This window comes from Nomascus leucogenys, chromosome 4 (assembly GCF_006542625.1).
Source record: "Nomascus leucogenys isolate Asia chromosome 4, Asia_NLE_v1, whole genome shotgun sequence".
Classification (NCBI taxonomy): Eukaryota; Metazoa; Chordata; class Mammalia; order Primates; family Hylobatidae; genus Nomascus; species Nomascus leucogenys.
Window position 1 is genome coordinate 3,040,224 of NC_044384.1, and position 27,565 is coordinate 3,067,788.

The 27,565-nt window shown below is 45.5% G+C and overlaps 1 protein-coding gene across 7 annotated transcripts in view; it reads left to right on the forward strand.

The window, feature by feature from the left end:
- MBP (myelin basic protein) overlaps window positions 1-27,565 on the forward strand; it is a 155,277-nt gene that overhangs the window by 51,131 nt on the left and 76,581 nt on the right. For all 7 annotated transcript variants that reach the window (XR_004029605.1, XR_004029606.1, XR_004029607.1 and 4 more), the window contains exon 3: window positions 16,436-16,523. Coding sequence is in view for 4 of the 7 variants with exons in the window: in XM_030810249.1 (XP_030666109.1) it covers window positions 16,436-16,523 (88 nt within the window). In the remaining 3 variants the exon portion in view is untranslated. The remainder of the gene's footprint in view (window positions 1-16,435; window positions 16,524-27,565) is intronic.

Here is a 27,565-nt window from a genome sequence, read left to right on the forward strand (position 1 = left end):
GAAAGAAACTCCATACCTATGAGCAGTCACTGCCCAGCCCCACCCGACCTCATTCTATTCCCCAACCCGAGATAACAACTAATGTATTCTCAGTGTCTATCACTTGCCTCTTCTGGGCGTTTCATACTTACGGAATCTTACATGAAAAGGCGGGTTTTTGCGAGTGGCTTCTTTCACACAGCCTAATGTTTTCAAGGCTCATCCATGGTATAGCACGTACCAGTCCTTCATTCCTTTTTATTGCTGAATAATATCCCACTGTAGGACTATCCCATATTTCATTTATTCATTGACTAGTTGATGGACATTTAGGTAGTTTCTACTGTGTGGCTATTATAAAATATGCTGCTATGGGCCAGGCGCGGTGGCTCACGCCTGTAATCCCAGCACTTTGGGAAGCCGAGGCGGGCGGATCACGAGGTCAGGAGATCGAGACCATCCTGGCTAACACGGTGAAACCCCATCTCTACTAAAAATACAAAAAAATTAGCCGAGCGTTGTGGTAGGAGCCTGTAGTCTCAGCTACTCGGGAGGATGAGGCAGGAGAATGGCGTGAACCCGGGAGGTGGAGCTTGCAGTGAGCTGAGATTGTGCCACTGCACTCCAGCCTGGGTGACAGAGCGAGACTGCGTCTCAAAAAAAAAAAAAAAAAAAAAAAATATATATATATATATATATATGTATATACGCGTGTATATATATATACGCCTATATATATGTATATAGGCGTATATATATATATACGCGTATATATATGCTGCTATGAAAATCCCTGTATAAGCTTTGTATGGATGTCTGTTTTTATTTCTCTTGGGTGTATCCTCAGGAGTGGAGTTGTGGGTCATGTGGTAACTTTATGTTTCACTTTTTGAGGAACTGCCAAACTTCCTTCCGAAGAGGCCACTTACATTCCCACTAGCAATGTACACAAATTCCAACTTCACCACATCCTCACCAGCAGCTGCCATTAGTCTTTTGGATTCTAGCCATCCTATAGGTGGTATCTCATGGTGGTTTGATTTGCATTTCCTTACTGGGTAATAATGTTGATCATCTTTTCATGTGCTAACTGGTCATTTGTATATCTTTTTTAAAGAAATGTCTATTCAGATTTTTCCCCATCTTTCGAACTTGGGTTTTTGTCTTTTTGTTGTTGAGTTGTAGGAATTCTTTACATATTCTGGATACATGATCTTTGTCAGATATATGATTTGCAAATATTTTCACCACTTCTCTGGGTTGTCTGTCCCTTTGTTGACAGTGTCAAAGGTTCTCCATGTTAATAGTCTCACTGATCTGTGGTTTCTTCCATTGTTCATGCTTCCGTGTCATCTCTAAGAGCTGCCGCCCAGGAGGCACTTGTTTTAAGGACCGAGGTGACTTCCCACCTCCAGTCAGTCTCTACTCCTATGTGTCGGCCCTACTTTCAAATTATTGTTTTAAAAGTTGAGTTTTAAGACTATACTTTCAGAGATCATTTCTACAGTTTGTTAAAAGTAGAGTTTTGATAAAAAAAAAAAAAATTGTCTTGGCTGGGCGCAGTGACTCATGCCTGTAGTCCCAGCACTTTGGGAGGCTGAGGCGGGTGGATCACTTGAGGTCAGGAGTTCGAGACCAGCCTGGCCAACATGGTGAAACACTGTCTCTACTAAAAATACAACAATTAGCTGGGCGTGGTGGCAAGCACCTGTAATCCCAGCTATTCGGAAGGCTGAGGCAGGAGAATTGCTTGAACCCAGGAGGTAGAGGTTGCAGTGAGCTGAGATCGCACCACTGCGCTCCAGCCTGGGCCTCAGAGTGAGACGTCATCACAAAAAAAAATAAAAATAATAAAATATAAAAAGTGCGTTTATGAAAACTGTGATGCCACTAAGTATACTAGGAAATGGATTGGCAGCTTTCACTTCCTCTCTAGTACTCCTGTGTCTAGACCAAGGGCTCTTAATGAGGTATGATTTGCCCCTAAGGGACATCTGCCAATGCCTGCAGACAGTCTGGTTGTCAACGCAGGGGATGCTACCAGCATCTAGTGGGTGGAGACCAAACACCCCGCCACACAGGGCAGCCTCTGCCCCACAACAAAGAATCATCCGCCCCAGATGCCAGCAGGGCCCCGGGTGAGGAGCCCGGTGTGGCTGGAACAGCCTCGGGGCTGCCCTCAAGCCTTACTGTCCCCATCCTGTTCTGATTCTGCAGAGAAAGGGGATGCCTTTGAAATGAGCCTGTTTGTACAATTCTTATTTTCATGTTCCTTCATATTCTGTCCTCTGATCCTGAGAGCTTTCCGTGTTTTGCTAGCATCTTTTATTACTTATGGAAATCCAGTCTAGAGCAAGAATAAAACTAAGATCTTTTTTTTAAAAGAAACAAAAAATGCTGACCACTAAGTTTGCAAGGTTATAAGAACTATTTTTAAGACAGCACACACACAGTTTATTCCTGGGCTGATACTTCAGTTCTTAAGGGATTTCAAATACAGTGTATCACCAGATTTAGGTTTAAAAAACATGCATTTTTTTCCATCCACATAAAATACTAGTAGACTTGATTCTCGCTGTGCACTCTAGTCGGTGAAGAACCATTCAGTCCTGGAGGGAGTTGCAGTACTGGATGCTGTAAAGTGCTTCTTCTCCCCTATTCTGAGATTTAATTGAAGCACAGTGACATATGAATTTAAACTAAATTGTATATACAACCAACCCACACAGAACCTGAATTTATTCTGAGTGTGGAAGGAATATTTGCTTCTTAAAAAGAGAGCTAGAGAAAGCGAGAGAGAGAATTTACCTTTGAGATATAAAGAAATCAGGGAAGTTTTTAATATTCCTAAATGAAGGAATAGAAATAATATTTATTATTTATAGGAATGAGAATAATATTGAAGAACTGAAATATCAGCAAGCAAATAAATCGTGTGTATGCTATTATAATATTTATTATTCTTATTCCTGCTTACCTCTGAAGATACACAGAGAGCCAATTAGCACATGAAAATATGCTCAATCTCATTACCCAGTAAGGAAATGCAAAGTGAGAGAGAGAATTTACCTTTGAGAGATTCCATAATTCTCCCTACACATTGTGTGTCCTGGTGAGAAACTGACTTGTTCCATTTATCTCCAAACCTACATGTTTGAGCTTTGCCCTAAGCCCTGCCTCCCCACAGTGGCTGTGGCCATGGGTGGCACTGCCCAGTGCCTGCCAGGTGCCACTGCCTGCCTGGGCACTGCCATCTGCCCGTCAGGGTAAGAGCTCAGCGTCCCTCCAAGCTTAGTGTACTGGGTGGCTGCTCTTGGGTGATGTCTTCTTCTTGGAGAAATAGTCCTAGGCCTGCTACCCCTGGTCCGGAAGACCCTTTACCAGCCCCTCTGAGCCCGTTAGAACTGTCTCCTTCTTTTTGCCGACTCTGCAGCCCTGAGGCTGGGGACTCACGGGGTTGGTCGTTTGTCAGGGCTGGGGATGATGTGCCCTCCTGTGGGACACTCCTGCTTTCAAGTCTCCTCTGCTGCTGGCCTCGGTGATCGCTGAGCGCCTGACTCATCCCTGGGCTCGTGGAGCCACCGTCTTGGGAGGGTGCTGGGCAGGGGTGCCCAGGGCACAGCCAGGCTCCTGGAGTCCCAGTGCTGAGCCCGCCTGGGGCTCCCAGCTCCACTGGGTCACAGGCAGGGACCAGAGCCCAGGATTGGAGCATCCTCACTGGCTGGAGCCCACCCGACCCCAGGGGCAGCCCCTGCCACCCAAGACAGGAGAGAGGAACAGAGCCCCAGCACAGGGCACGGGACAGAACTCACGTGTCAGGAACGTGCCCCCACTCTGCGGATCTGCTGTCTCCAACTCTGGAGTTGCTCTTCAGTCCGCAGCTCAAGTCCTCATGTGACAGCTTCCAGAGAGATGAGTCCTCCAGGCTCCAGCCATATCCTCATGGGAAGACGCCTTCACATTTCCGGATTCTGGCTGAATGCAGAGATAGTGAGAGCAGTAAACAAGTTGATGGGATCTTCTGCTGGAGTCAGAGCTGATGAGCACTTTTTGACATGACGCTTCTTTCTACTCCTTTCTCCAGAAGTTGTCACATGAGGATTTACGGGAAGGGCTGAAGAGGAGCTTCAGAATATTAAAAACTTCCTTCATTCCTGGGAATTGACTAATCAGACAGCAAGAAACCTGGGAGGGCGGGTGGCGGAATGACAGGGAGGGAATGGGGCGGGTGAAAGTGGAGGTAGGAAGGTAGACAAAAAGCAGCTTTCAGCCGCTCGGAAGATGCCGTTTGCCATGTGGCTGTGTTGCTTTGTGACCTGGAAAGCGACTCACACAGCATGAGTGCGTCTCCTGAACATGTAAGATGTTGAGCCCCATCACAAGACAGATGAGAGGGCTTGAGGGTTGGTTTGGGATTAGCCATGAAAATGCATCTTCCACCGTTAGCGCAGGTAACTGTCCTTCAGCTGCTGAGGCTGGGAGATAAGGAGGCCCATGGCGGGCACGTGGGTCTGCAGTGAGCCCTCCCCGGAGAGGCCGGGGCAGGAGGGTGCAGCTCTCGATGAGGATGGCCCGGGGATAATCCCTCCACAGGGATGGTTCCATTACCTGTCTCTTGACCCCAGTCTAGAAATTGGCAAATGTAAGACCTGCACTCTCCCTGAATTAAAATAGCAATCCTCCCACAGTGATCCTGGTTAAGTTTAGATTCTATAATGTGCCTTATTTTCCAAAGAAAATTGTTAGTTTTGTGACATGTTTTTCTGGGATTACCCTAATGAGTAGTTCCGAATCCTGCCTGTGCTGAGAGTCACCTGTGAGAGTGTAGAGCAGGAAGCAAGAATCTCGTGGGTGCAGGACAGCTCTGCAGGCCCTTCTGAGGCCGCCGCCCTGGGCCGGCCCAGCATCAAGGAATCACGGACTTAAATCCCTGAGCAAAACCCAGTCCAAGCAAGGACCCTGCCCCACCACAGGGCTGTGCTGTGTCTTTTCTTTAACAGATGTCTAGAGTTATTTGCCTTGTCATCTACCCAGACATTTTTTGGAAATGGTTTAGAATGCGGGGAGGGCCTGGGAGTCACCTAGTGTAGGTGCTAGCCTTGGGCTGTAGTTTGCAGGGGAAAGTATCTTCAGAAGAAGGATCAAGAAAAGAATTGTTTTATTGTAATTTTTTTTTTTTTTTTTGCGATGGAGTCTCATTCTTGTTGCTCTGGCTGGAGTGCAGCCTGCAGTGCTCACTGCAGCCGCCGCCTCCCAGATTCAAGCAATTCTGCTGCCTCAGTCTCCCGAGTAGCCGGGATTGCAGGTGCCCACCACCACACCCAGCCAATTTTTTGTATTTTTAGTAGAGACGGGGTTTCACCATGTTGGCCAGGCTGGTCTTGAACTTCTGACCTCAGGTGATCCTCCCGCCTCGACCTCCCAAAGTGCTGGGATTACAGGTATGAGCCACCACACCCGGCCCGTTTAATTTTATACCAAACACACGGCACTAATTCTGTGCCAGGCACTTTATAAATATTAACTCTCTTCATCTTCCTGAAAACAATAAGAGGTACTATTATTCTCACTCTTGTACAAACGAGGAAACAGAGGCACAGAGACACTAAGCCACTTGCCCTCGATCGCACAGCTAGTAAGGGTGGGGGTGGGATTGGTGCCTGGGCGCCTGGCTCCAGAATGCGCTCAGCACTGGGCCCTGTGGTCTGGGAGCTTGAGCTTCTCCTGGTGGCTTCCAGGCCTACTCGCTGGAATCAGGTGCGTGTTTAACCTCATGCTCAAAAGTTTATGTGAGTGGCCCTTTTCTCAAGAATCATTAAACACGTATTTAACTTGAGTGGTCACCAATTTATTTAATAATAACTGCTCTGTGGAAGGTCAGGAAGTGTAGAAGGACATGAAACAGCCGCTGGCACAGTCGTTCCTGCTTTGCATTGCTGCAGAACAAATGATTCCAAACCTCAGCACTGAAGCAGCAGCAGCTTCATTAGGTCTCAGGATTTTGTGAGCTGGGATTCAGGCAGGACTCAGCAGCGATGGTGCCGCCTCGATGCACTCAGAGGGCAGCTGAGGCCTCTGCACGGCCCAAGCCCTCTCCAGGTGCAGCTGGGCCAGGGGGAGCTGCTGGAAAACTGCCCTGCTGGGCTCCCCTCTCCATGTGGCTTCAGAGCCTCCCCAGGTGGACTCCCCTGCGGGGCAATCAAACGGCCCACCTGTTGACTCAAGAGGCCACGATGGAAGTGGCCGGTCCTCATCAAGTTCAGGCCAAGTGCCAGCACAGTGCCAAACCCACCCCACTGTGTTTGCAGGACCACCAGGGCCAGTCCAATTCCAGGAAAGGGAAACGGGCTCACGTCTCCATGGGACAAGTGTCCAAACCAGCAGCCCTGTTTCATGCATCACACTGAGAGGCACGCAGTCGATTCTGAATCAAACGCTGTCAGTTGAATAGCATAAACCATCACTGCCATTCCATAACTCACACTCACAGTGCTCTTTGATTTATTCAAATCAAATTTGAGATTGCGAAGGTTCATGATCAATTTAATTGAATCCCTCCATATGCATTAAGGTATGATATTCAGATCAGCATTTTATGCCCGTTGCCTCCGGAGGCCAACAGTCCCCTGAGACCAGCAAGGGCCTAATAATAATGTTCACCACACGATTTGCAGCCTAATAGTATAATGCCTAGTTTCATTTCCACTCTTAGCCTATCTCTTCCATTGGATTTTAATATTGTTTTGTATGGGAAGTCCCCATTAGTGCAGTGTGCACATTTTTATGGCTGACTGGCTCCTGTGCATTTAAAAGCACCTGTTCTGAGGACGTTAAACAGAGCTTTTCCATGTGGGCATTCAAGATGAGTTCACGCGGGTCTTCAAAACAATAGAAATTATTTTGTCCCTAAGCAAAACATCATGTTTCAGCAGTTTTCTTCTCTCCGCTATAGTCAAAGAGAGGCTTGCATATCAAAATCAGATGGCCGCACCCTCAACCCCAACCTCTCCCCCACCCTGGGGGCTGCAGCACCACTCCACCCTCAGCCCGCTGCTCCTGGAGGGGACAGAGGACCCACCTTCTCGCTGCTGTCTGGATGTGTCAGGCGTTCTCTAGGCCAGCAATGTGTGCGATGGGCGTTTTGATGGATGGCTAAATGTATTACATGTTTCATTATCCTTTTAAGAGGAGTAAGAGTGTTTTATCAATTCCATTTTACTGTTAGCTATAACAAAACATAGTTTAATGGTTTATGCAAAAATTCACTCATTTTGCTCAGAGGTAATAATAAATGCACCCTATTTGATGCAGAAACTGCATCTCCAGAAAGTGATTCCATCCCTGGGAGAAGCTTCCAGACAAAAAGGGCAAGAGAGTAGATACTTCAGTGATTCCACCTGCCGTGACAGAAGCCCTTTCTCCTCCATTCTGGATCTTGGAGAGGAGGGATTGAGATCTCACAGGCTCTGTCAGATAGGCTTGTATTTATTTAGAGGTTTGTTTTTCCTGCAGTATCCTCTTTAAACACCCACAGTTTTTTAAAATCCAAGATAGTATTGCCTAGAACATGTGGATAATCTAAACACGATCTAGTAAACTGATTACAGGTAAATTAAAACTTTTGTCTGTAATTTTCTATTTAGTTGCTGTGATCTTTACATGAATGTTTCTTACTGGCTGTTCATTTGCCCTGCATATTAGACAGAGACCACCCAGGCAGGCACTGCCAGTGGTGCCAATGGTACTCCAACAGTTATGCAATTACAAGGGCGTTCTGCACTGAACTGAGGTTGAGGAATGCAGGCTGTCTGGGAATCGATTTCCCATGAAATCATGGACTTTGGTTCCGCCCCAGCCGTGCCTGGCTTCCCTTTCCTTCCCACAGTGGCCCCCATTTGTTTTCCTTTGACCCTACCACTCTCACTGTGTTCCCTGAGCGTCTCCTCCTCCCAGGCCTGGCTGGGGGCCAGACACTGAAGCCCAGTTCTCCTTGTAGCTTGCTGCCAAATTCTTATGGCCTTTCCATATCACAGGCTTATAGTCCTGTTGACCAAAGAAAAAGAATCCTACAAAAGTGTGATACATGTGACCTCAACCCTGACGTCTCTGACTCCCTTGGAGAAGTTAACTTAGAAACCGTCCATTTCCCTTGAGACCCGGGCTCACTGAACCCCCTTGGGGAGACCCAGGTTCACTGAACCCCCTTGAGACCCAGGCTCACTGAACCCCCTTGGGGAGACCCAGGCTCACTGAACCCCCTTGGGGAGACCCAGGCTCACTGAACCCCCTTGGGGAGACCCGGGCTCACTGAACCCCCTTGGGGAGACCCAGGTTCACTGAACCCCCTTGAGACCCAGGCTCACTGAACCCCCTTGAGACCCAGGCTCACTGAACCCCCTTGGGGAGACCTGGGCTCACTGAACCCCCTTGAGACCCAGGCTCACTGAACCCCCTTGAGACCCAGGCTCACTGAACCCCCTTGGGGAGACCTGGGCTCACTGAACCCCCTTGAGACCCAGGCTCACTGAACCCCCTTGAGACCCAGGCTCACTGAACCCCCTTGGGGAGACCCGGGCTCACTGAACCCATCATCTTCTGACCCCACTATCAGCACAAGTCTCATGGCCCTTTCCAGAAGCAGCTAAGCCTAAAAGTGGGAGAAACAGAAAAATCGATGCCCCCACGTGGGCACTGTCTACCTCCAAGGACCCCCAGACTGGGGGCTGCAAAATCCTCAGACCTCTGTTCGGATCAGAGGCAACCCTTTCTGTGCATTTGCCCAAGGTTTCAGTCTCATCTCTGAGCTAAGGACCCTGTGAGTGTGCACAAGTCAGCGTCACTACTCCTGGCCTTAGTGGTGAGGTGAGTGGTTGGGCTGGTCCCTAAAGTCTTTCTAATTGTGAAAGTCTGTCTCATTTCATTTCCGATAAGTACATCTAAAGTAACAGATATCATGGTGACCTTTTAGCTTGAGAATAAAATGTGTGAAGTTGGGTTTGACTGTGAACTGGCGGAAGGCGAGAGAATACACCCATCGAGCTGGCTGAAGAGCAGTTGTTAGTTTTCGGCAGGTCACCTCTTATATAACCAGTTGTTGGAAGATAACCTTCCACGGGTCTGCATGTCCTGCAAGCCAGGCAGGATCCACCCTTATTCTGGACTATTTTTTCCAGGATGTTTACATCATGAACAGGCTGGGAAGATAGAGAGTGTGTCTATCTGCAGCAAATAACAGGTCTTGGGAGATATAGTGTCTCCCTCTGGAGCAGGGCACTGGCATAGCTACTGACAATTCTAAAGGATTCAGGTTTCCTAGATGGGCATTCCTCTCCTGCCACTCAACCCACTGCATGCAGACAGCCACCTGGGCCCGTTCACATGGCTCCTATGTGAACTGGGTATTAGGGAGCTCACGTCAAAACGGTGAAACGTCGCTACTGCTGTGAATAATAACCTGCCCTTTGTCTCTGACCCAGGAATCTCCTTCCTTCATGAGCATCCACAAAACTTAGCTTTCGAGTAGATAAAATCTCAGATGTGCCACTGTTCTTAACATAAGCCTAGAGTTGACCCTCTTTGTAAAACTAGATAATGCTGAAATTCCTTTTATAATCTAGTCTTTTTATTTATATACATACAAAATATTTATAAAAATTTAAAGAGAGCAAAAATATGTAAGATGAAAAATAAGCCAGTTTACCTCTACCTGATATCTTTGACTTTCTGGGATCGGAAATGAAATTTGCTGAACAGATTCTGGATCCTGAAAAAGTATTTGGAAGTATTGATTATCAACTAAAGTTTCATTAGAAATCCTAGAAATCTCTGATGTGGATTAATTGGAGAGTAATCTAAGACAGGGCAATGGCAGTGGGCGAAGATTCGGAAAGAACATGTTGCTGCCAGCAAGGAGGGTGGACCATTGCTGACAATGGCCGAACAGGCCAGGCGTCCTAAAAGCAGTGAGCTTTCCTCCAGAGAAATGTGCCATTTGCAATCCTCATAATGATGCCGCAAGCTGGGGACCACTGTCCTCCTGGGGAAACCGAGGTGGGAGGAGCTTGACTCGCTTAAGATCTCACTTTGAGTAACTGTGCTGTGGGCAGCACTACATCCCACTGATGCACAGTCACCTGTTTCTGCTGCCACATCAGGAGTCCTGGGCCAGAGCCCCTGAGAGGTGGCTTTGATGGTTCTGAGAAAAAATAAGGGCTTATTCTGATAACAGTGTGAAGCTAAGATGCTACTGATCTGCATTTTCAATAGTTTTGTGTGCTTCTGCAAAAAGCAGTTTCCACTTACTGAATGCTCTTCACAATGACCCCATAGAAAAGTATGATTATAATGTTCATTTTAAAGCTGAGCAAACAGAGGTACAGAAAACTCAATTATTTTCCCTGTTACCCAGGCAATCAGCTTCAGAGAGCCTGAAGTCTTGGCTGTGACGCAAATAATGATTTTGATACGACGTACATGTGTTGCAGATCCTGACGCCCCCAAACCATTTTCTGCAAATATCTGGGTGGATTAGATCTGTCTACGGCAGGGAATATGGCAGAAGGTAAACAAAACTTAAAGAAATATCTGCCTTTTAGTAGCACCCCCTCCAAAATGACCTGAGGCTCAAAATATGTGTGGTGCTGTGAGAAAGAACAGGCCATATGCAGATTTGTGCATAGAAATGAGATAAGAATTATGAGGCAGGAGGTGAGGGGAGGCGGAGGGGAGTGTACGCCGGCAGAATCCTGAGCGTTTAAAGGCCAAGCAGCTGGCATGTAGGTGCCACATATGACTGTGTCGCCTGTGACGTCATAGGAAGTTTCAGCTGGGTTTGTTTTGTTTATTTGTTTGTTTTGTTTTTTAAATAAGGTCAGTCGAGTATAAGATTCAGAAGGAACATGTTGCTTTAAGGAAGGGGGAAGACAGTTGCAACTTCTCTTGTTAAACATCCTAGGAATTTTAGAAATATGAATCACTGTGTAATTTTTCTTCTGGGAAATCTCAGAAAAAATAAACACGGTGCATTTCCTACACCATTGACACTCTCCAGTGTGACGGACAGGGCTTGGCTCGCCAAGTTTAATTGGACAGTCGCCATCTGACATTCTGGGCTTGCTTTTCTAGCTTTATTTTTGAAGCACCCAATTTGGCTTACTACCTTATTTTCTTTGTATGCTCAGCTCCTGAGCAGGGTTTGGTGCAAGCATGGGTGGGAACGAGTGGGTGAGTGGCAAGGTACTGAGGACACAGAACCAGACAAGACTTTTATCTGCTTCCAGGCCAGTGATTCTCCACTCAAGGCTTCATGTGTCCAAGGAGAGAATACAGTCGTGGGTTCTTAGTTTCTGTTTCTGGTTGGGTCAGTAAAGCCCCTTCCTCATCTTTCTGTTCTGGTTATCACTGGAGACAGAAACTAAAAACCATGGCTTCAGGTTGCTAAAAGCCTAAAACAAAACAAAACAGAAGAGCAACAATAAAATAAGATGGGCTGGACAAGCTTAGGACATCTCGGGAAATGCAGTATTTTTTAAGGGATTGAAAAATTCTCAAAATCAATTCTTACATGTGTTGAATAAAGCAGCCTGTGGTGGACCATGACTCCGAGTCTAACGTACAACTGGTTTTGCAGGTGAGAGTCACTTTGTAATATGTTTCAACACCTTCCGCTCCTGAGAAGCAGTCTCTAGTCTGAATCAGGACTTTAAGAATATGCTGTATAATGTTTGTACCAATACGAAGCAAGTGTTTTCCTCTCTCACAGCCTTTTTTGTGATGATTAGAAACTTACCCTCTGGGCCATTCCTCCTGAAATTGCTACCTCCAGACCACCAATCTTTTAAAAATGTAAGGCTAATTATAAGTGTATTTTCACCTACAATGTGTGTGAGAGCGTGTGTCAATGTGTGCACGTATGTGAATAGCTGTACCAGGTAGGAGATCTCTCAGACTTGGCTGAACACTCTGGCTACGCAGGACCCACCCCTGAGTGGGGTCCTCAAAACCAACCAGGATTCCGCCCGCCAACGTCCTGGCTGTGACTGGCTTTGGGAAGTTTGACTTCCATGCTATCCTTTGCTTCTCCACTGGGTTCTGATGAAGAAAACTGAATTGCACTTCCAGGTGGCGGGAGAGGGTGGACCTCTCGAGTTCCCAGGGCCCCTCCTGTCACCTGCCCCAGAGCCCCATGCAGGGCCATGCTGACCCCAGGGAAAGCTTGCCACTTAAGGGTTAGAGGTCAAGGCCGGGTAGAGGTTTTTTGTTTTTGTGTTTTTACACCCAGAGAAAATGAGACTAATGACTGGTTTATAATAGATTAGGAGACTATCATTTCATTTGTTCCAAAAAAATACACTTTTTTCTCTGTCATCTTTCACCATACGTGGCAACGTCCCGAGCTGTTCGTGCTCCTTACGATGTAGGGGAATGTGTTCGCTTCCTGGGGCTTCTGCAGCAAATTCCCACACAGCTTCTAAAATTGTTATGGATAAGAAATAGATTCTTACATAGGTCAGCTCCCGCATATTTAGGCTGATGAAAAAGAAAATTGCTACAAATAGTACGAAGGAGCCATCCTTGCTTGAAATGCATGTCGACACCTGCAGTCACAGATTCCATTTGGACTCAGATTTGGACTCTTTTGGGCAATGACGCAGGGAGGGCCTGAGCCACCAGGACCCATCCCCTCTCATAAGTCTGAGCCCCGTCTGCAGGAAGCTCTTGTTTTATCATCACGAAAATCACATCACTTTTGACACATCATCTCCCTTATTTGTTTTGCGAGTAGACATTTTGCTGACAGGAAATATGTTCATCATAGGGGAATATTTTATATTTTTGGAATAGCAATATTGGGTCTCAAAAAAAAACCTTATATTTGAGTAGAAATTAGTCATGAAATTTCCCAGGCCCGTGTGTACTTTCTGCACACGTGCTGTGTGCCTGTATGACCTAGAGATGTTGAACCATCAGAGAGTTGAGTTGAGAAGGTGGAGAAAAAGGCGGATTTGGATTCCTGTCTGCCGTCACTATTCAGGGTCCACCTGTGGCCACTTTGGTGTGAGGGATAAACAGAGTGGACGCACCATCGCTATAGGACCAACGTGTGCACAAGCTGGCGCACAGGACACAAAATTCCTCTTCATGCTTATGCTGTCCCCACCCTCGATCGAAACCAGCCTGGGAAGTGGATACAGGGAAGTGGCTGCCGCTAGATTATCCTCCTCCACGCACTTAAAGCAAAGCGATGTGATTTAAATATCAGCTTTCACTCCACATCTGAAACGCCTCATTTCTAAGATGCGGCATTGTTCTACTCTCCAGTGAGAAGGGCTGCCCACGCCAGTGACAGGACACTACTGGTCCCAGTGGTGTCCCGCTTGGAGACACATTAAGCATGAAGAAAATGCATCTATGATCAATAATGACGGTAGCTGAGTCTTACTTAATTAGTTCCTAAATAACACTTATTATTTGGTAATCAGTGAAGAATGTGATCTGCTCTTAGCATAGAAGCTAGATGTAAAAAAATATGACATGAATTCATAGCTGAGGAAAGACTATTGGGAAATTATTTTCCAAGTTTTACTGTCTTCTAAAATTAACTGGATAGATACGAAAAGTGTACATAGCCAGCTATCTTTGGCTCCCTCTGCTGAAACAGAAATAATCCATTTTAACTATGTTTTAAAAGCTCTCTCCGGGTTCCAGGCACTGTGCTAGGCATGAGGGATAGGAAGGTGTGTAAGGCATGGTTCTTGTTCTCAAAGTGTTCACCGCATCACAGGGAGGTGAATAAAACAATGGGCTGTTCTGTGAGTTTCTGTAATAGAGACACATGCAAATCCGCAGAAGTCACAGGCTGTTGGGAGCCTGGAAGCCACGGGGGTGAGGCCAGAGGCCCCGAGGTGAGGCCCCCAAGGCTCTCAGCTCTGTGGTGGCAGCCACTGCTGTTTGTCCTCCCAAAGAGGCTGGGAGTGTTTATTCTGGTCCCAAGAAAGTTTCTCTCCCACCATATCTCCAGCAATGCCAGACATCAGTTTTTTTTCTAGTTGGTTGTGTTAAAAAGAAATCTCATTTTTGTTTTTCTCTGTATTTCTTTGATTACTAATGAGTTTGAACTTTCTCTGCATTTCATTGCTTATTAGTAACTGTTTCATGGGACTGTGTGACTCGCAATCTGGAAAGCAGCAGCTTGGTTTCTACAGCAGCCAACCAGCAACAGAAGCCTGACAGGTGTACACAAAGTTACAACAAATGTAAACACCTTAATTGGCTGCTATTTGTCATTCTAGAATCAGGCAACACCTCCTTCTACAAAACAGAGTGAGTGCTCCGATGAGCCGAGCAGAGGAGGTTGGTTTATAAACAGAGACTGAGGAAAGCAGACACAGAGAACAAAATGCAGGCAGATGTGTGTGTGGTTCCAAGATGACTTCTCCATAAAGGTTAAAGCAGACGGGACTTCCTCGTCATCTGGGCTAACCCTGGCCTGCTTGGAAGTTGGGCTGTTATCTCTCCTGATTTCTCAGAAGGTCAAATAAAGATCTTCATTTGGGCTTGGCACCATACTTCATACTGGAGGCATCTGCTGGGCCCAGTGCAGGATCTCAGTCCAAACCAGTGTCCTCTTATCAATTTTATTTCACAACGTGAGCAAATTCTTCCCTCCTCAATTTTGTGAGTCCAATAACCCATGTGTTTTTTATCTGTTAATCACACCAGACGGCACTGAATTGTAGAAACAATGCCGTAAACATTGGTTGGTGGGGACCTCACCCACCCATCCCCTCCTGTCTGCCCAGGGATGGGAATGGATACACACACACACACACACACACACACACACACGACGGAGGGTTTCCACAGAGGGCTCTTAGTGACCAGGAGGTGCAGTGTAGGGCCCTGGCTGGTGTGAGCTCGAGGGCTGGACTTCTCTCCAGGAGCACACAGCCTGCAGTACATAAGTGAGTCACACTAGGTCTGAATCAGACTTCAGGGTGGTCTTAATGGCTGTGCCTGCCCCTCTCTCCGGAAGGAAAAGAATGTAAAACAGACTATGTACATCTTATGGTCCTGGGTTAAAGGCTCCTAGGAAATGAGAGATTGGGTGGAAAATTGGTACAAACTCAAGTGCAGAGACCAGGGTGGGGCGCTGCAGGGAGCGGCGCCCGAGAGAAGCAGCCTCCCGGTGCTGCTGGTGGGTGGCACCAGGACCAGCGCGGCTGCCCACAGCACTGACGCCCGCTCAGTGAAAGGCTCCAGTGTGACTCATTCCTCCTCCAGAAATACTCCTTGCCCGTGTGCGTTCTGAGAAGTGAACAGGAATCAGTGCCACACGGTTAGGGTTGAAAAACACAAATGTGAACAAGCTGGATGGTGGTCGTGGAGCCTGGTGAAGTGTGAATAGTAACTGAAGTGCTAGCGGGCTGTGCAAGCAGCTCTGTGCGTGCCGACGTGACGTCACCTCCAGGATCCCTCTTTCCCTGGCAAAAGCAAGAAGGAGCATATCATCCACAGTGTGATGCCATTTATCTGAAGACAGAAAGGAGGGAAAAGAATACACATGTGTCATTGTCTGAAGGTGCCCAGATGATTGTGCAAAGTCTGGAAGAAGCTGGAAATGCTGGCTGCCTCCCAGAAGAGGGGGGGCATCCAGGAGACCCCGGGGTTTCAGCACGCAGCCACTGTGCACTTTCCAGAGCATTTGAATCATTCAATGTGCAAGTGTGACATTTCAAAATAGTTAAGTAAAATTGATTACAGATATATCAGGAAGCTGAACCATATCTTCTCTCTGGTGATCAAACTATGTACTGAAAATTTTAAACTCAAAAACCAAGCTCACACTGCCATTCGGGCCCCAAACGACAGGCAAAGGGAGGCCCAGGGGAGAAACTCTGAAGCTGAATATCCCCAAAGGATCGGCCGAGGGCCTGGCCCACCCCACAACAGGCTGCTTCCTCCCCTGGAATACAAAGGTGCCTCCGGACATCAGCTTCGTTTTCTGTCCCTAAAAGGGCTCATTCTCCCATCAAAGTGGTCCTGACTGGTTCCAGTTAGCCAAAGGTGTCACTGGAGAAGTAAGGCCTGGTGTCAGTTCTGCCGCACAGTGTCACTTAGAATCTGAAGCGGCAACTATGTGGGCTCACCCTTGGAATAAATGGGATGGCATGTAGCTAATTTATTTTACCTAGGCTGATATTCTAATTTTTTTGTATAAAACTATACCAACTGGGTCCAGAAAGTGCTTAGGTGCTTAGGCAGAGAAAATAAGCCAGAATTCAGAATCCTGCACAGAAAACCCTCCTCTGAACCAAGGCTCTATATTCTATCTTGAAAACAGATGTGAAACTGATTATCTGATAAAAAATGTATAAAGAGACAAATGCATTACAATTATTTTGTTGATAAAACAATTTATCTTAAGAAAAGGGTTTGTTGTGTTTTCTTTTTCCAGAATGGTGAAACTAACAGAGGAGAATCTGAAAAAAAGAGAAACCTGGGTGAACTTTCACGGACAACCTCAGAGGACAACGAAGTGTTTGGTAGGTGACACAGACATCGGCAACATGGCGCCACATGGTGACGGCATGCACCTGCACTCTCACTCGGGGAAGCCTTTGACTTTTTAATTGCACGGGTGATCTATGGATCTGTTCTCATTACTAAAAACATAGAGGCTGGGTTCATTGCTTCATGTCTGTAATCCCACAATTCATGGGGTCTATGCAAGAGGATCGCTTGAGCCCAGGAGCTCAAGACCAGCCCGGGCAACATATGAGACCTTGTCTCTACAAAAAATAAAATAAATAAATTAGCCAAGTGTGGTGGCATGCACCTGTGGCCCCAGATACTTGGGAGGCTGAAGTGAGAGGACCACTTGGACCCAGGAGGTCGTGGCTGCAGGGAGTTATGATTGCTCCACTGCACTCCAGGCTGGGCAACAGAGCAAGACGCTGTCTAAAAAAAATTAAAACATCGGCTGTGTAGCTACGTGGCAGATATAGCCCCTTCCTCCCCTCCTGCTATCCCTTCCCATCTCGGTTTTGTTTTTGCTTGCATGCCTTGTTTCACACGTAGACATTCAGCATTTCCAGGCTTTGCCTCACTATATGGTGTTTCTCTGATCATCTATTTGTCCAGCCCTGTGTGAGCATCGAGAAGCCTAGCAGTGCTTGTAAAAAATAACTAATGAGGAAGTGAAATTGCACCAAAGCCTGGATGCCGCAGTGTTTATCTTAACCACAAAGAGTGACTCAGAAGGCATTGGGAAATAACTGTTGTCTGCAGAATTTTACTTTTTTGTATTGCCTTATTGAATATAAATTACCTTTACATATTTTTATGGTTTGAATGTGTCCCCCACATTTCGTGTGTTGGAAGCTTAACCCCCTAAATTTCTATGTTAATTGGACGTGGGGCCTTTGGGATGTAACTAGGAGCAGAGACCTAGTCATCAGGGCATTGGGGTGCACCCCTGATGAGACCAGTGGCTTTGTAAGGAGAGGAAGAGAGGCCTGAGCCAGCTCTCGATCTGTGTCACCATGCGATGCCACCCACCACGTCATGGCACACTCACCAGAAGCTGAGCAGATGCCAGTGCCATGCCCTGGGACTTCCCAGCCTCAAGAACCGTAAGGAATAAATTTATTTTCTTTATAAATTATCCAGTCTCAGGTATTCAGTTATAGCAACAGAAAATGAACTAGGACATAATCTTAGCATTCATCTTTGTTTCTGCTTCCCCTATGAGTGACTGACCATGTTCTCATTTGAGGTTTACATTAATGCGATTGGATCCCCTTTTCCCATCATGACACTGAGGCTCAGAGACTTGCCCAAGACCACAGGGCTATGCAGGTTCTGTTACCATCAAATACACACACACACACACACACACACACACACACACACACATATGTACAAGTATATATACAGCATGGACACAATATAACATAAAAAGGTCTCTATACTTAGCCCTTTCCTTGCACTATCAGGATGATATAATTCCTGAAGCCCTTCCAAACGCAGCCCTCCTTCATCTTTTCAGAGAGATACTGAGTTTGGAGAGTTGTTATCTAGGATTGAATGTGAAAACTACTGGAAATGATGGAAATGCAGAATATTTCCCACATTTCACAAACTTGGGTTGTGTGTTGATAGGAAGAGCAATACTTCTGCCTGTTGTGTTTACTGAGATGTTCCCAGGTCCTTGGACACTGGAGCAAGGCTCACATATCTGCTGAATGAACTTAGCTCCTACGTTCCAAGCCTTTCTGCCCGTGAGTGTGATGAGGAAGCAGTTCCCCAAGAGTCACCTTCAGGCCTTTGCAGCTGACGCGTGATTCAGGTTGAGTCACAACCAAGGGGGAAGTGGGAGGAGCTTGTGGTCCAGGCATCCTCATTTCATCCCACCCTGGGAGAGGGTGGCCCAGGAGGCCTCTGCACTCATTATTTAGCAGCAACAATCCCAAGTGATGCTGACCTGGAAGGGCCTGTTGAGCTGTGGGGCTTTTGCTATTGACCTTAATAATTTCCCATGCCTGACCCTTTTCTGGAGCACACAGAACTCTACTCTAAAGGCGCAGAGTGCTGAAGGAAAAGAAACTAAAATAATCTTGGCTATTAGTCTTGACTGTATAACCTTGGAGGCATATATGCAATTTCTTTTAAAATTGTAATGTACAAAGTGACTCTAAATGAGAGCAGCAGCTCCTTCCTACTTTAGGAAAAGGTCTTTCCTTGACATGATAGTAAATCCCATAAGTACATTAGGAAACCATTCTTGATGTCCTGTAAGCACAAGTCATCCGTGATCATGTGATGGTCATCTCTAGGTTCTTGGCAGCCGTTTCATCCACGCATCAGAAGAATGAGCGAGGAATGTGAGAAATGGGCAGAAAGCCATCATCCTTAGCTAACCACCTCTGCAGGACACCCATATCTAAGATCTCTGTGAACGTCAAAAGGCAATAGTGTTGTATTTCAGCTGATAAGAGAGTCCCCGAGTGAAGACTGATGGATGCATTGAGAAGTTTGTGCCAGGCGCTGACTCTGGCACAGGTGCCATTGCTATGGTTCACACACTGAGTGCTCAAAACCACAAACAGACAACTAAAACCACGCAGCCTTCCTCCTCGTCTCTGTGAAGGCCAAAGCCAGTCATTTTCTTGGCAATCCACTTTGAAGTTTTGTTTGCCCTTCATGTTCTGGTAAAAATCTCACCAAAGGATTGTTTTCAATCTAAGTAAATAACTCGTTAGAGCACACTTTCAAATATCTTCTGTGATTTTTTTTTTTGACAGCTTTGTGGTTATACTTGAGACTGTTTTGCCCATTACAAAAGGAGGAAGAAAACACTCTAAGGCACGACAACCTAGAGAAGTGGGTGTTGTCCAAGCTTTGGGGAAGCAGGCCATTTTGCAGTAGACCAGTTGCTGCTAAGCGTTTTCTGACCCACACACCCACAGGCAGTGCACACACTGTCCCCCTCCTTAGAAACCAGGCAGGAAGGAAGGCAGGAGTCAGTCACCACCTCTCCTCCCACCAGAGTTGACTAATGGTGGGGCTAAACTAAAGGCAGGCAATTCAGTTGAGGTGAGTGAAGTCTTAGGTCTCCCTAAATTATACTAAGGAAGGAGAGGAGTGGCCAGAAGAGGGCACTACTGCCCCGGCGACTGACTGTGGTTCCTCTCAGCCAGGACAGGCATCTCAAAGGCAGGGCTGGAAGGATGTGGACTCCGTGTCATGTGTAAGCTAGTTCACTGCACACGTGCCACAGAGGAAGGATGTCCTACCGTGAAAACATCACCATCCCGCGTCTGTGTTCGCTGCATCCATTTCACGGGGCCAAGTCCTGTGTGTACAGCATGTAAGGGCAAACCCCCATGAAGAGTCACGGGGAAAACATTCACGACTTCATTGCTCAGACAATGGAGATAGAAATATCTGTGTTTAATGTTTATTTAAAAAGTATCCATCCCAGAAACATTTAAGTACATATATTGGTGTGTGCGTGTTTTCACTCTATTTTATAAAGCTTGAGTTCAGTAGGAAAAAACACCAGGAAACAGTAAAATGTAAATAAAATTGAGAAGTCTAGATGAAGAGAAGGAAGACCACAAGCACATCAACCATGTGACAGCGGCTGCAGGGAGCCCCACGTTGCGCTCTGAGCTGCCCAAGTGGAAGGGGACCCCAGCCAGCCTGAAGTCCCTCATTTTACACAGCAGGTGGCAGAGCCCTACCACCTTTTAGCTGTGAGCTTTTGGCAATGAATTCCTCTGTTTGTGTCTTGGTTTCCCCATACGTAAGTAGGGGTAATCATAAAATGACCTGTGAGTAAGAAACAACACATGTGTACATGTGGGACTCTCCCATCTCCTCGCAGTACTCCGTAAACATTGGCTAGTATTTTCAGAGAGAAGACTGCAGACATTTTTTGAAGGATACAGAGCTTTGTTTAACAAATACTAAGAACTTTTCCTGCTTAAATTTTTATCACAGATGTCAACGACCTCAAGGTATTTTTATAGCACATGTGGAGATTAGTTTTGTGTCGTTATTTATTGTAACAGAATTCAGTAAGAGCCAGTGGTGCAATATGAATCTTCAGCACTGAAAGCCAGGATCTTATGATCCCTGTGTCTAGCCATCAGAGGACCTGCTATGATCCACAGACAGAATTACAAGAACTTGGCCCCTTCCCAGAGCCAGGACTTTGATAGGCATTTCATAGCACAGAGTTCCAGGTCCCAGGCTCTGAGAAAGGCCCAGGAGGAGTTCTGAGCGGCTGGTTGCTGAGGCACCGTGTGCCTGTGTTCCGTTGAGGGTCAGCAGCAGCCTCAAGAGAAGACAGACTCCACCTGGGAAACAGGCAGCTGTGACCATTGGCTCTGCCATCAACTCTCAATGCAACTGGGGATGCAACTTCATCTCTGTGCCTCTGTTTCCTCCTCCAGAAAACAGGGTTTCCTATTGACCCTCAAGAATTGTTGCAAGGGCTCATTGAGAGAACAATTTGGCTGGGTGTGATGGCTCATGCCTGTAATCCCAGCACTTTGGGAGGCTGAGGCAGGTGGATCATGTTAGGCCAGGAGTTCGAGACCAGCCTGACCAACACAGGGAAACCACATCTCTACAAAATGAGCTGGATGTGGTAGCGCACACCTGTAATCCTGGCTACTTGGGAGGCTGAGGCAGGAGAATTGCTTGAACCCAGGAGGCAGAGGTTGCAGTGAGCTGAGATCACGCCACTGCACTCCAGCCTGGGCAACAAGAGCAAAACTCCGCCTCGAAAAAAAGAAAAGAGAGAGAGAGAGAACAGTTATACTCCGTTACAGGATACTTTATCTTCTCTACTGCTTGAAGCCACGTTCATAAAACGAATAATGAGTGCTGCCATTCATTAGTATTTTTCATGTGCCAGTGAGGACCTGGGTCACATCTGCCATAAACATTCATTCATCATTGGCACTAGGATGTCCTGCCTATTAAATCATTTTTGAGCACCTCCAATGTGCTGTGCCATATACTGGAGGTGGAAGAGAGGGCAGGAGGTTAGAAAAAACAGAATGGAGAAATGGCAGGGCCAGCCCTGGGGCGTTCACACCGTTTGGGGGATGGTTTAACATAGAAGGACATGGAAGGAGGGCCTCAGCTGCCCAAAGTGCTGGATTACAGGCGTGAGCCACCATGCCCAGCCCACAATTTGCTATCTTATTGCCACAAAGAGTCCATTCCATCTTGCCTGGAGGGCTAGGGCCTTTATTTTTACTTTACATCACTTTTTTTTTTTTTTTTTTTTTTTTATTTTTTTTTTTATTATACTTTAGGGTTTTAGGGTACATGTGCACAATGTGCAGGTTTGTTACATATGTATCCATGTGCCATGTTGATTTCCTGCACCCATTAACTCGTCATTTAGCATTAGGTGTATCTCCTAATGCTGTCCCTCCCCCCTCCCCCCACCCCACAACAGTCCCCGGAGTGTGATGTTCCCCTTCCTGTGTCCATGAGTTCTCATTGTTCAATTCCCACCTATGAGTGAGAACATGCGGTGTTTGGTTTTTTGTCCTTGCGATAGTTTACTGAGAATGATGTTTTCCAGTTTCATCCATGTCCCTACAAAGGACACGAACTCATAATTTTTTATGGCTGCATAGTATTCCATGGTGTATATGTGCCACATTTTCTTAATCCAGTCTATCGTTGTTGGACATTTGGGTTGGTTCCAACTCTTTGCTATTGTGAATAGTGCCGCAATAAACATACGTGTGCATGTGTCTTTATAGCAGCATGATTTATAGTCCTTTGGGTATATACCCAGTAATGGGATGGCTGGGTCAAATGGTATTTCTAGTTCGAGATCCCTGAGGAATCGCCACACTGACTTCCACAATGGTTGAACTAGTTTACAGTCCCACCAACAGTGTAAAAGTGTTCCTATTTCTCCACATCCTCTCCAGCACCTGTTGTTTCCTGATTTTTTAATGATGGCCATTCTAACTGGTGTGAGATGGTATCTCACTGTGGTTTTGATTTGCATTTCTCTGATGGCCAGTGATGATGAGCATTTCTTCATGTGTTTTCTGGCTGCATAAATGTCTTCTTTTGAGAAGTGTCTGTTCATGTCCTCTGCCCACTTTTTGATGGGGTTGTTTGTTTTTTTCTTGTAAATTTGTCTGAGTTCATTATAGATTCTGGATATTAGCCCTTTGTCAGATGAGTAGGTTGCAAAAATTTTCTCCCATTCTGTAGGTTGCCTGTTCATTCTGATGATAGTTTCTTTTGCTGTGCAGAAGCTCTTTAGTTTAATGAGATCCCATTTGTCGATTTTGGCTTTTGTTGCCATTGCTTTTGGTGTTTTAGACATGAAGTCCTTGCCCACGCCTATGTCCTGAATGGTATTGCCTAGGTTTTCTTGTAGGATTTTAATGGTTTTAGGTCTAACATATAAGTCTTTAATCCATCTTGAATTAATTTTTGTATAAGGTGTAAGGAAGGGATCCAGTTGCAGCTTTCTACATATGGCTAGCCAGTTTTCCCGGCACCATTTATTAAATAGGGAATCCTTTCCCCATTTCTTGTTTTTGTCAGGTTTGTCAAAGATCAGATAGTTGTAGATATGCGGCATCATTTCTGAGGGCTCTGTTCTGTTCCATTGATCTATGTCTCTGTTGTGGTACCAGTACCACGCTGTTTTGGTTACTGTAGCCTTGTAGTATAGTTTAAAGTCAGGTAGCGTGATGCCTCCAGCTTTGTTCTTTTGGCTTAGGATTGACTTGGCGATGCGGGCTCTTTTTTGGTTCCATATGAACTTTAAAATAGTTTTTTCCAATTCTGTGAAGAAAGTCATTGGTAGCTTGATGGGGATGGCATTGAATCTATAAATTACCTTGGGCAGTATGGCCATTTTCACGATATTGATTCTTCCAACCCATGAGCATGGAATGTTCTTCCATTTGTTTGTATCCTCTTTTATTTCATTGAGCAGTGGTTTGTAGTTCTCCTTGAAGAGGTCCTTCACATCCCTTGTAAGTTGGATTCCTAGGTATTTTATTCTCTTTGAAGCAATTGTGAATGGGAGTTCACTCATGATTTGGCTCTCTGTTTGTCTGTTATTGGTGTACAAGAATGCTTGTGATTTTTGTACATTAATTTTGTATCCTGAGACTTCGCTGAAGTTCTAATCAGCTTAAGGAGATTTTGGGCTGAGACAATGGGGTTTTCTAGATATACAATCATGTCATCTGCAAACAGGGACAATTTGACTTCCTCTTTTCCTAATTGAATACCTTTTATTTCCTTCTCCTGCCTGATTGCTCTGGCCAGAACTTCCAGCACTATGTTGAACAGGAGCGGTGAGAGAGGGCATCCCTGTCTTGTGCCAGTTTTCAGAGGGAATGCTTCCAGTTTTTGCCCATTCAGTATGATATTGGCTGTGGGTTTGTCATAGATAGCTCTTATTATTTTGAGATACGTCCCATCAATACCTAATTTATTGAGAGTTTTTAGCATGAAGGGTTGTTGAATTTTGTCAAAGGCCTTTTCTGCATCTATTGAGATAATCATGTGGTTTTTGTCTTTGGTTCTGTTTATATGTTGGATTACATTTATTGATTTGCGTATGTTGAACCAGCCTTGCATCCCAGGGATGAAGCCCACTTGATCATGGTGGATAAGCTTTTTGATGTGCTGCTGGATTCGGTTTGCCAGTATTTTATTGAGGATTTTTGCATCAATGTTCATCAAGGATATTGGTCTGAAATTCTCTTTTTTGGTTATGTCTCTGCCAGGTTTTGGTATCAGGACGATGCTGGCTTCATAAAATGTGTTAGGGAGGATTCCCTCTTTTTCTATCGATTGGAATAGTTTCAGAAGGAATGGTACCAGTTCCTCCTTGTACCTCTGGTAGAATTCGGCTGTGAATCCATCAGGTCCTGGACTCTTTTTGGTTGGTAAGCTATTGATTATTGCCACAATTTCAGAACCTGTTATTGGTCTATTCAGAGATTCAACTTCTTCCTGGTTTAGTCTTGGGAGGGTGTATTTGTCGAGGAATTTATCCATTTCTTCTAGATTTTCTAGTTTATTTGCATAGAGGTGTTTGTAGTATTCTCTGATGGTAGATTGTATTTCTGTGGGATCGGTGGTGATATCCCCTTTTTCGTTTTTTATTGCATCTATTTGATTCTTCTCTCTTTTCTTCTTTATTAGTCTTGCTAGCGGTCCATCAATTTTGTTGATCTTTTCAAAAAACCAGCTCCTGGATTCATTAATTTTTTGAAGGGTTTTTTGTGTCTCTATTTCCTTCAGTTCTGCTCTGATTTTAGTTATTTCTAGCCTTCTGCTAGCTTTTGAATGTGTTTCCTCTTGCTTTTCTAGTTCTTTTAATTGTGATGTTAGGGAGTCAATTTTGGATCTTTCCTGCTTTCTCTTGTGGGCATTTAGTGCTATAAATTTCCCTCTACACACTGCTTTGAATGTGTCCCAGAGATTCTGGTATGTTGTGTCTTTGTTCTCGTTGGTTTCAAAGAACATCTTTATTTCTGCCTTCATTTCATTATGTACCCAATAGTCATTCAGGAGCAGGTTGTTCAGTTTCCATGTAGTAGAGCGGTTTTGAGTGAGTTTCTTAATCCTGAGTTCTAGTTTGATTGCACTGTGGTCTGAGAGACAGTTTGTTATAATTTCTGTTCTTTTACATTTGCTGAGGAGAGCTTTACTTCCAACTATGTGGTCAATTTTGGAATAGGTGTGGTGTGGTGCTGAAAAAAATGTATATTCTGTTGACTTGGGGTGGAGAGTTCTGTAGATGTCTATTAGGTCCACTTTATGTAGAGCTGAGTTCAATTCCTGGATATCCTTGTTAACTTTCTGTCTCGTTGATCTGTCTAATGCTGACAGTGGGGTGTTAAAATCTCCCATTATTATTGTGTGGGAGTTTAAGTCCCTTAGTAGGTCACTCAGGACTTGCTTTATGAATCTGGGTGCTCCTGTGTTGGGTGCATATATATTTAGGATAGTTAGCTCTTCTTGATGAATTGATCCCTTTACCATTATGTAATGGCCTTCTTTGTCTCTTTTGATCTTTGTTGGTTTAAAGTCTATTTTATCAGAGACTAGGATTGCAACCCCTGCCTTTTTTTGTTTTCCAGTTGCTTGATAGATCTTCCTCCATCCCTTTATTTTGAGTCTATGTGTGTCTCTGCACGTGAGATGGGTTTCCTGAATACAGCACACTGATGGGTCCTGACTCCTTATCCAGTTTGCCAGTCTGTGTCTTTTGATTGGAGCATTTAGCCCATTTACATTTAACGTTAATATTGTTATGTGTGAATCTGATCCTGTCATTATGATGTTAGTTGGTTATTTTGCTCGTTAGTTGCTATAGTTTCTTCCTAGTCTCGATGGTCTTTACAATTTGGCATGTTTTTGCAGTGGCTGGTACCGGTTGTTCCTTTCCATGTTTAGTGCTTCCTTCAGGAGCTCTTTTAGGGCAGGCCTGGTGGTGACAAAATCACTCAGCGTTTGCTTGTCTGTAAAGTGTTTTATTTCTCCTTCACTTATGAAGCTTAGTTTGGCGGGATAGGAGATTCTGGGTTGAAAATTCTTTTCTTTAAGAATGTTGAATATCGGCCCCCACTCTCTTCTGGCTTGTAGAGTTTCTGCTGAGAGATCAGCTGTTAGTCTGATGGGCTTCCCTTTGTGGGTAACCCGACCTTTCTCTCTGGCTGCCCTTAACATTTTTTCTTTCATTTCAACTTTGGTGAATCTGACAATAATGTGTCTTGGAGTTGCCCTTCTCGAGGAGTATCTTTGTGGCGTTCTCTGTATTTCCTGAATCTGAATGCTGGCCTGCCTTGCTAGATTGGGGAAGTTCTCCTGGATAATATCTTGCAGAGTGTTTTCCAACTTGGTTCCATTCTCCCCATCATTTTCAGGTACACCAATCAGACGTAGGTTTGGTCTTTTCACATAGTCCCAAATTTCTTGGAGGCTTTGTTCATTTCTTTTTATCCTTTTTTCTCTAAACTTCCCTTCTCTTTTCATTTCATTCATTTCATCTTCCATCAGCGATACCCTTTCTTCCAGTTGATCGCATCTGCTACTGAGGCTTCTGCAATCTTCGCGCAGTTCTCGAAGCTTGGCTTTCAGCTCCATCGGCTCCTTGAAGCCCTTCTCTCCATTGGTTATTCTAGTTATCCATTCTTCTAATTTTTTTTCAAAGTTTTTAACTTCTTTGCTGTTGTTTTGAATTTCCTCTCGTAGCTCAGAGTAGTTTGATCGTCTGAAGCCTTCTTCTCTCAACTCATCAAAGTCATCCTCCATCCAGCTTTGTTCCATTGCTGGTGAGGAACTGCGTTCCTTTGGAGGAAGAGAGGTGCTCTGTTTTTTAGAGTTTCCAGTTTTTTTGGTCTGTTTTTTCCCCATCTTTGTGGTTTTATCTACTTTTTGTCTTTGATGATGGTGATGTACAGATGGGTTTTTGGTGTGGATGTCCTTTCTGTTTGTTAGTTTTCCTTCTACCAGACAGGACCCTCAGCTGCAGGTCTGTTGGAGTTTACTAGAGGTGCACTCCAGACCCTGTTTGGCTGGGTGTCAGCAGCGGTGGCTGCAGAACAGCGGATTTTCGTGAGACCACAAATTCAGCTGTCTGATAGTTCCTCTGAAAGTTTTGTCTCAGAGAAGTACCGGGTTGAATGAGGTGTCAGTCTGTCCCTACTGGGGGGGTGCCTCCCAGTTAGGCTGCTCAGGGGTGAGGGACCCACTTTAGGAGGCAGTCTGACCGTTCTCAGATCTCCAGCTGCGTGCTGGGAGAACCACTACTCTCTTCAAAGCTGTCAGTCAGACAGGGACATTTAAGTCTGTGGAAGTTCTTGCAGAGTTTTTGTTTGTCTGTGCCCTGCCCCCAGAGGTGGAGCCTACAGAGGCAGGCAGGCCTCCTTGAGCTGTGGTGGGCTCCACCCAGTTCGAGCTTCCTGGCTGCTTTGTTTACCTAAGCAAGCCTGGGCAATGGCGGGCGCCCCTCCCCCAGCCTCGCTGCCGCCTCGCAGCTTGATCTCAGACTGCTGTGCTAGCAATT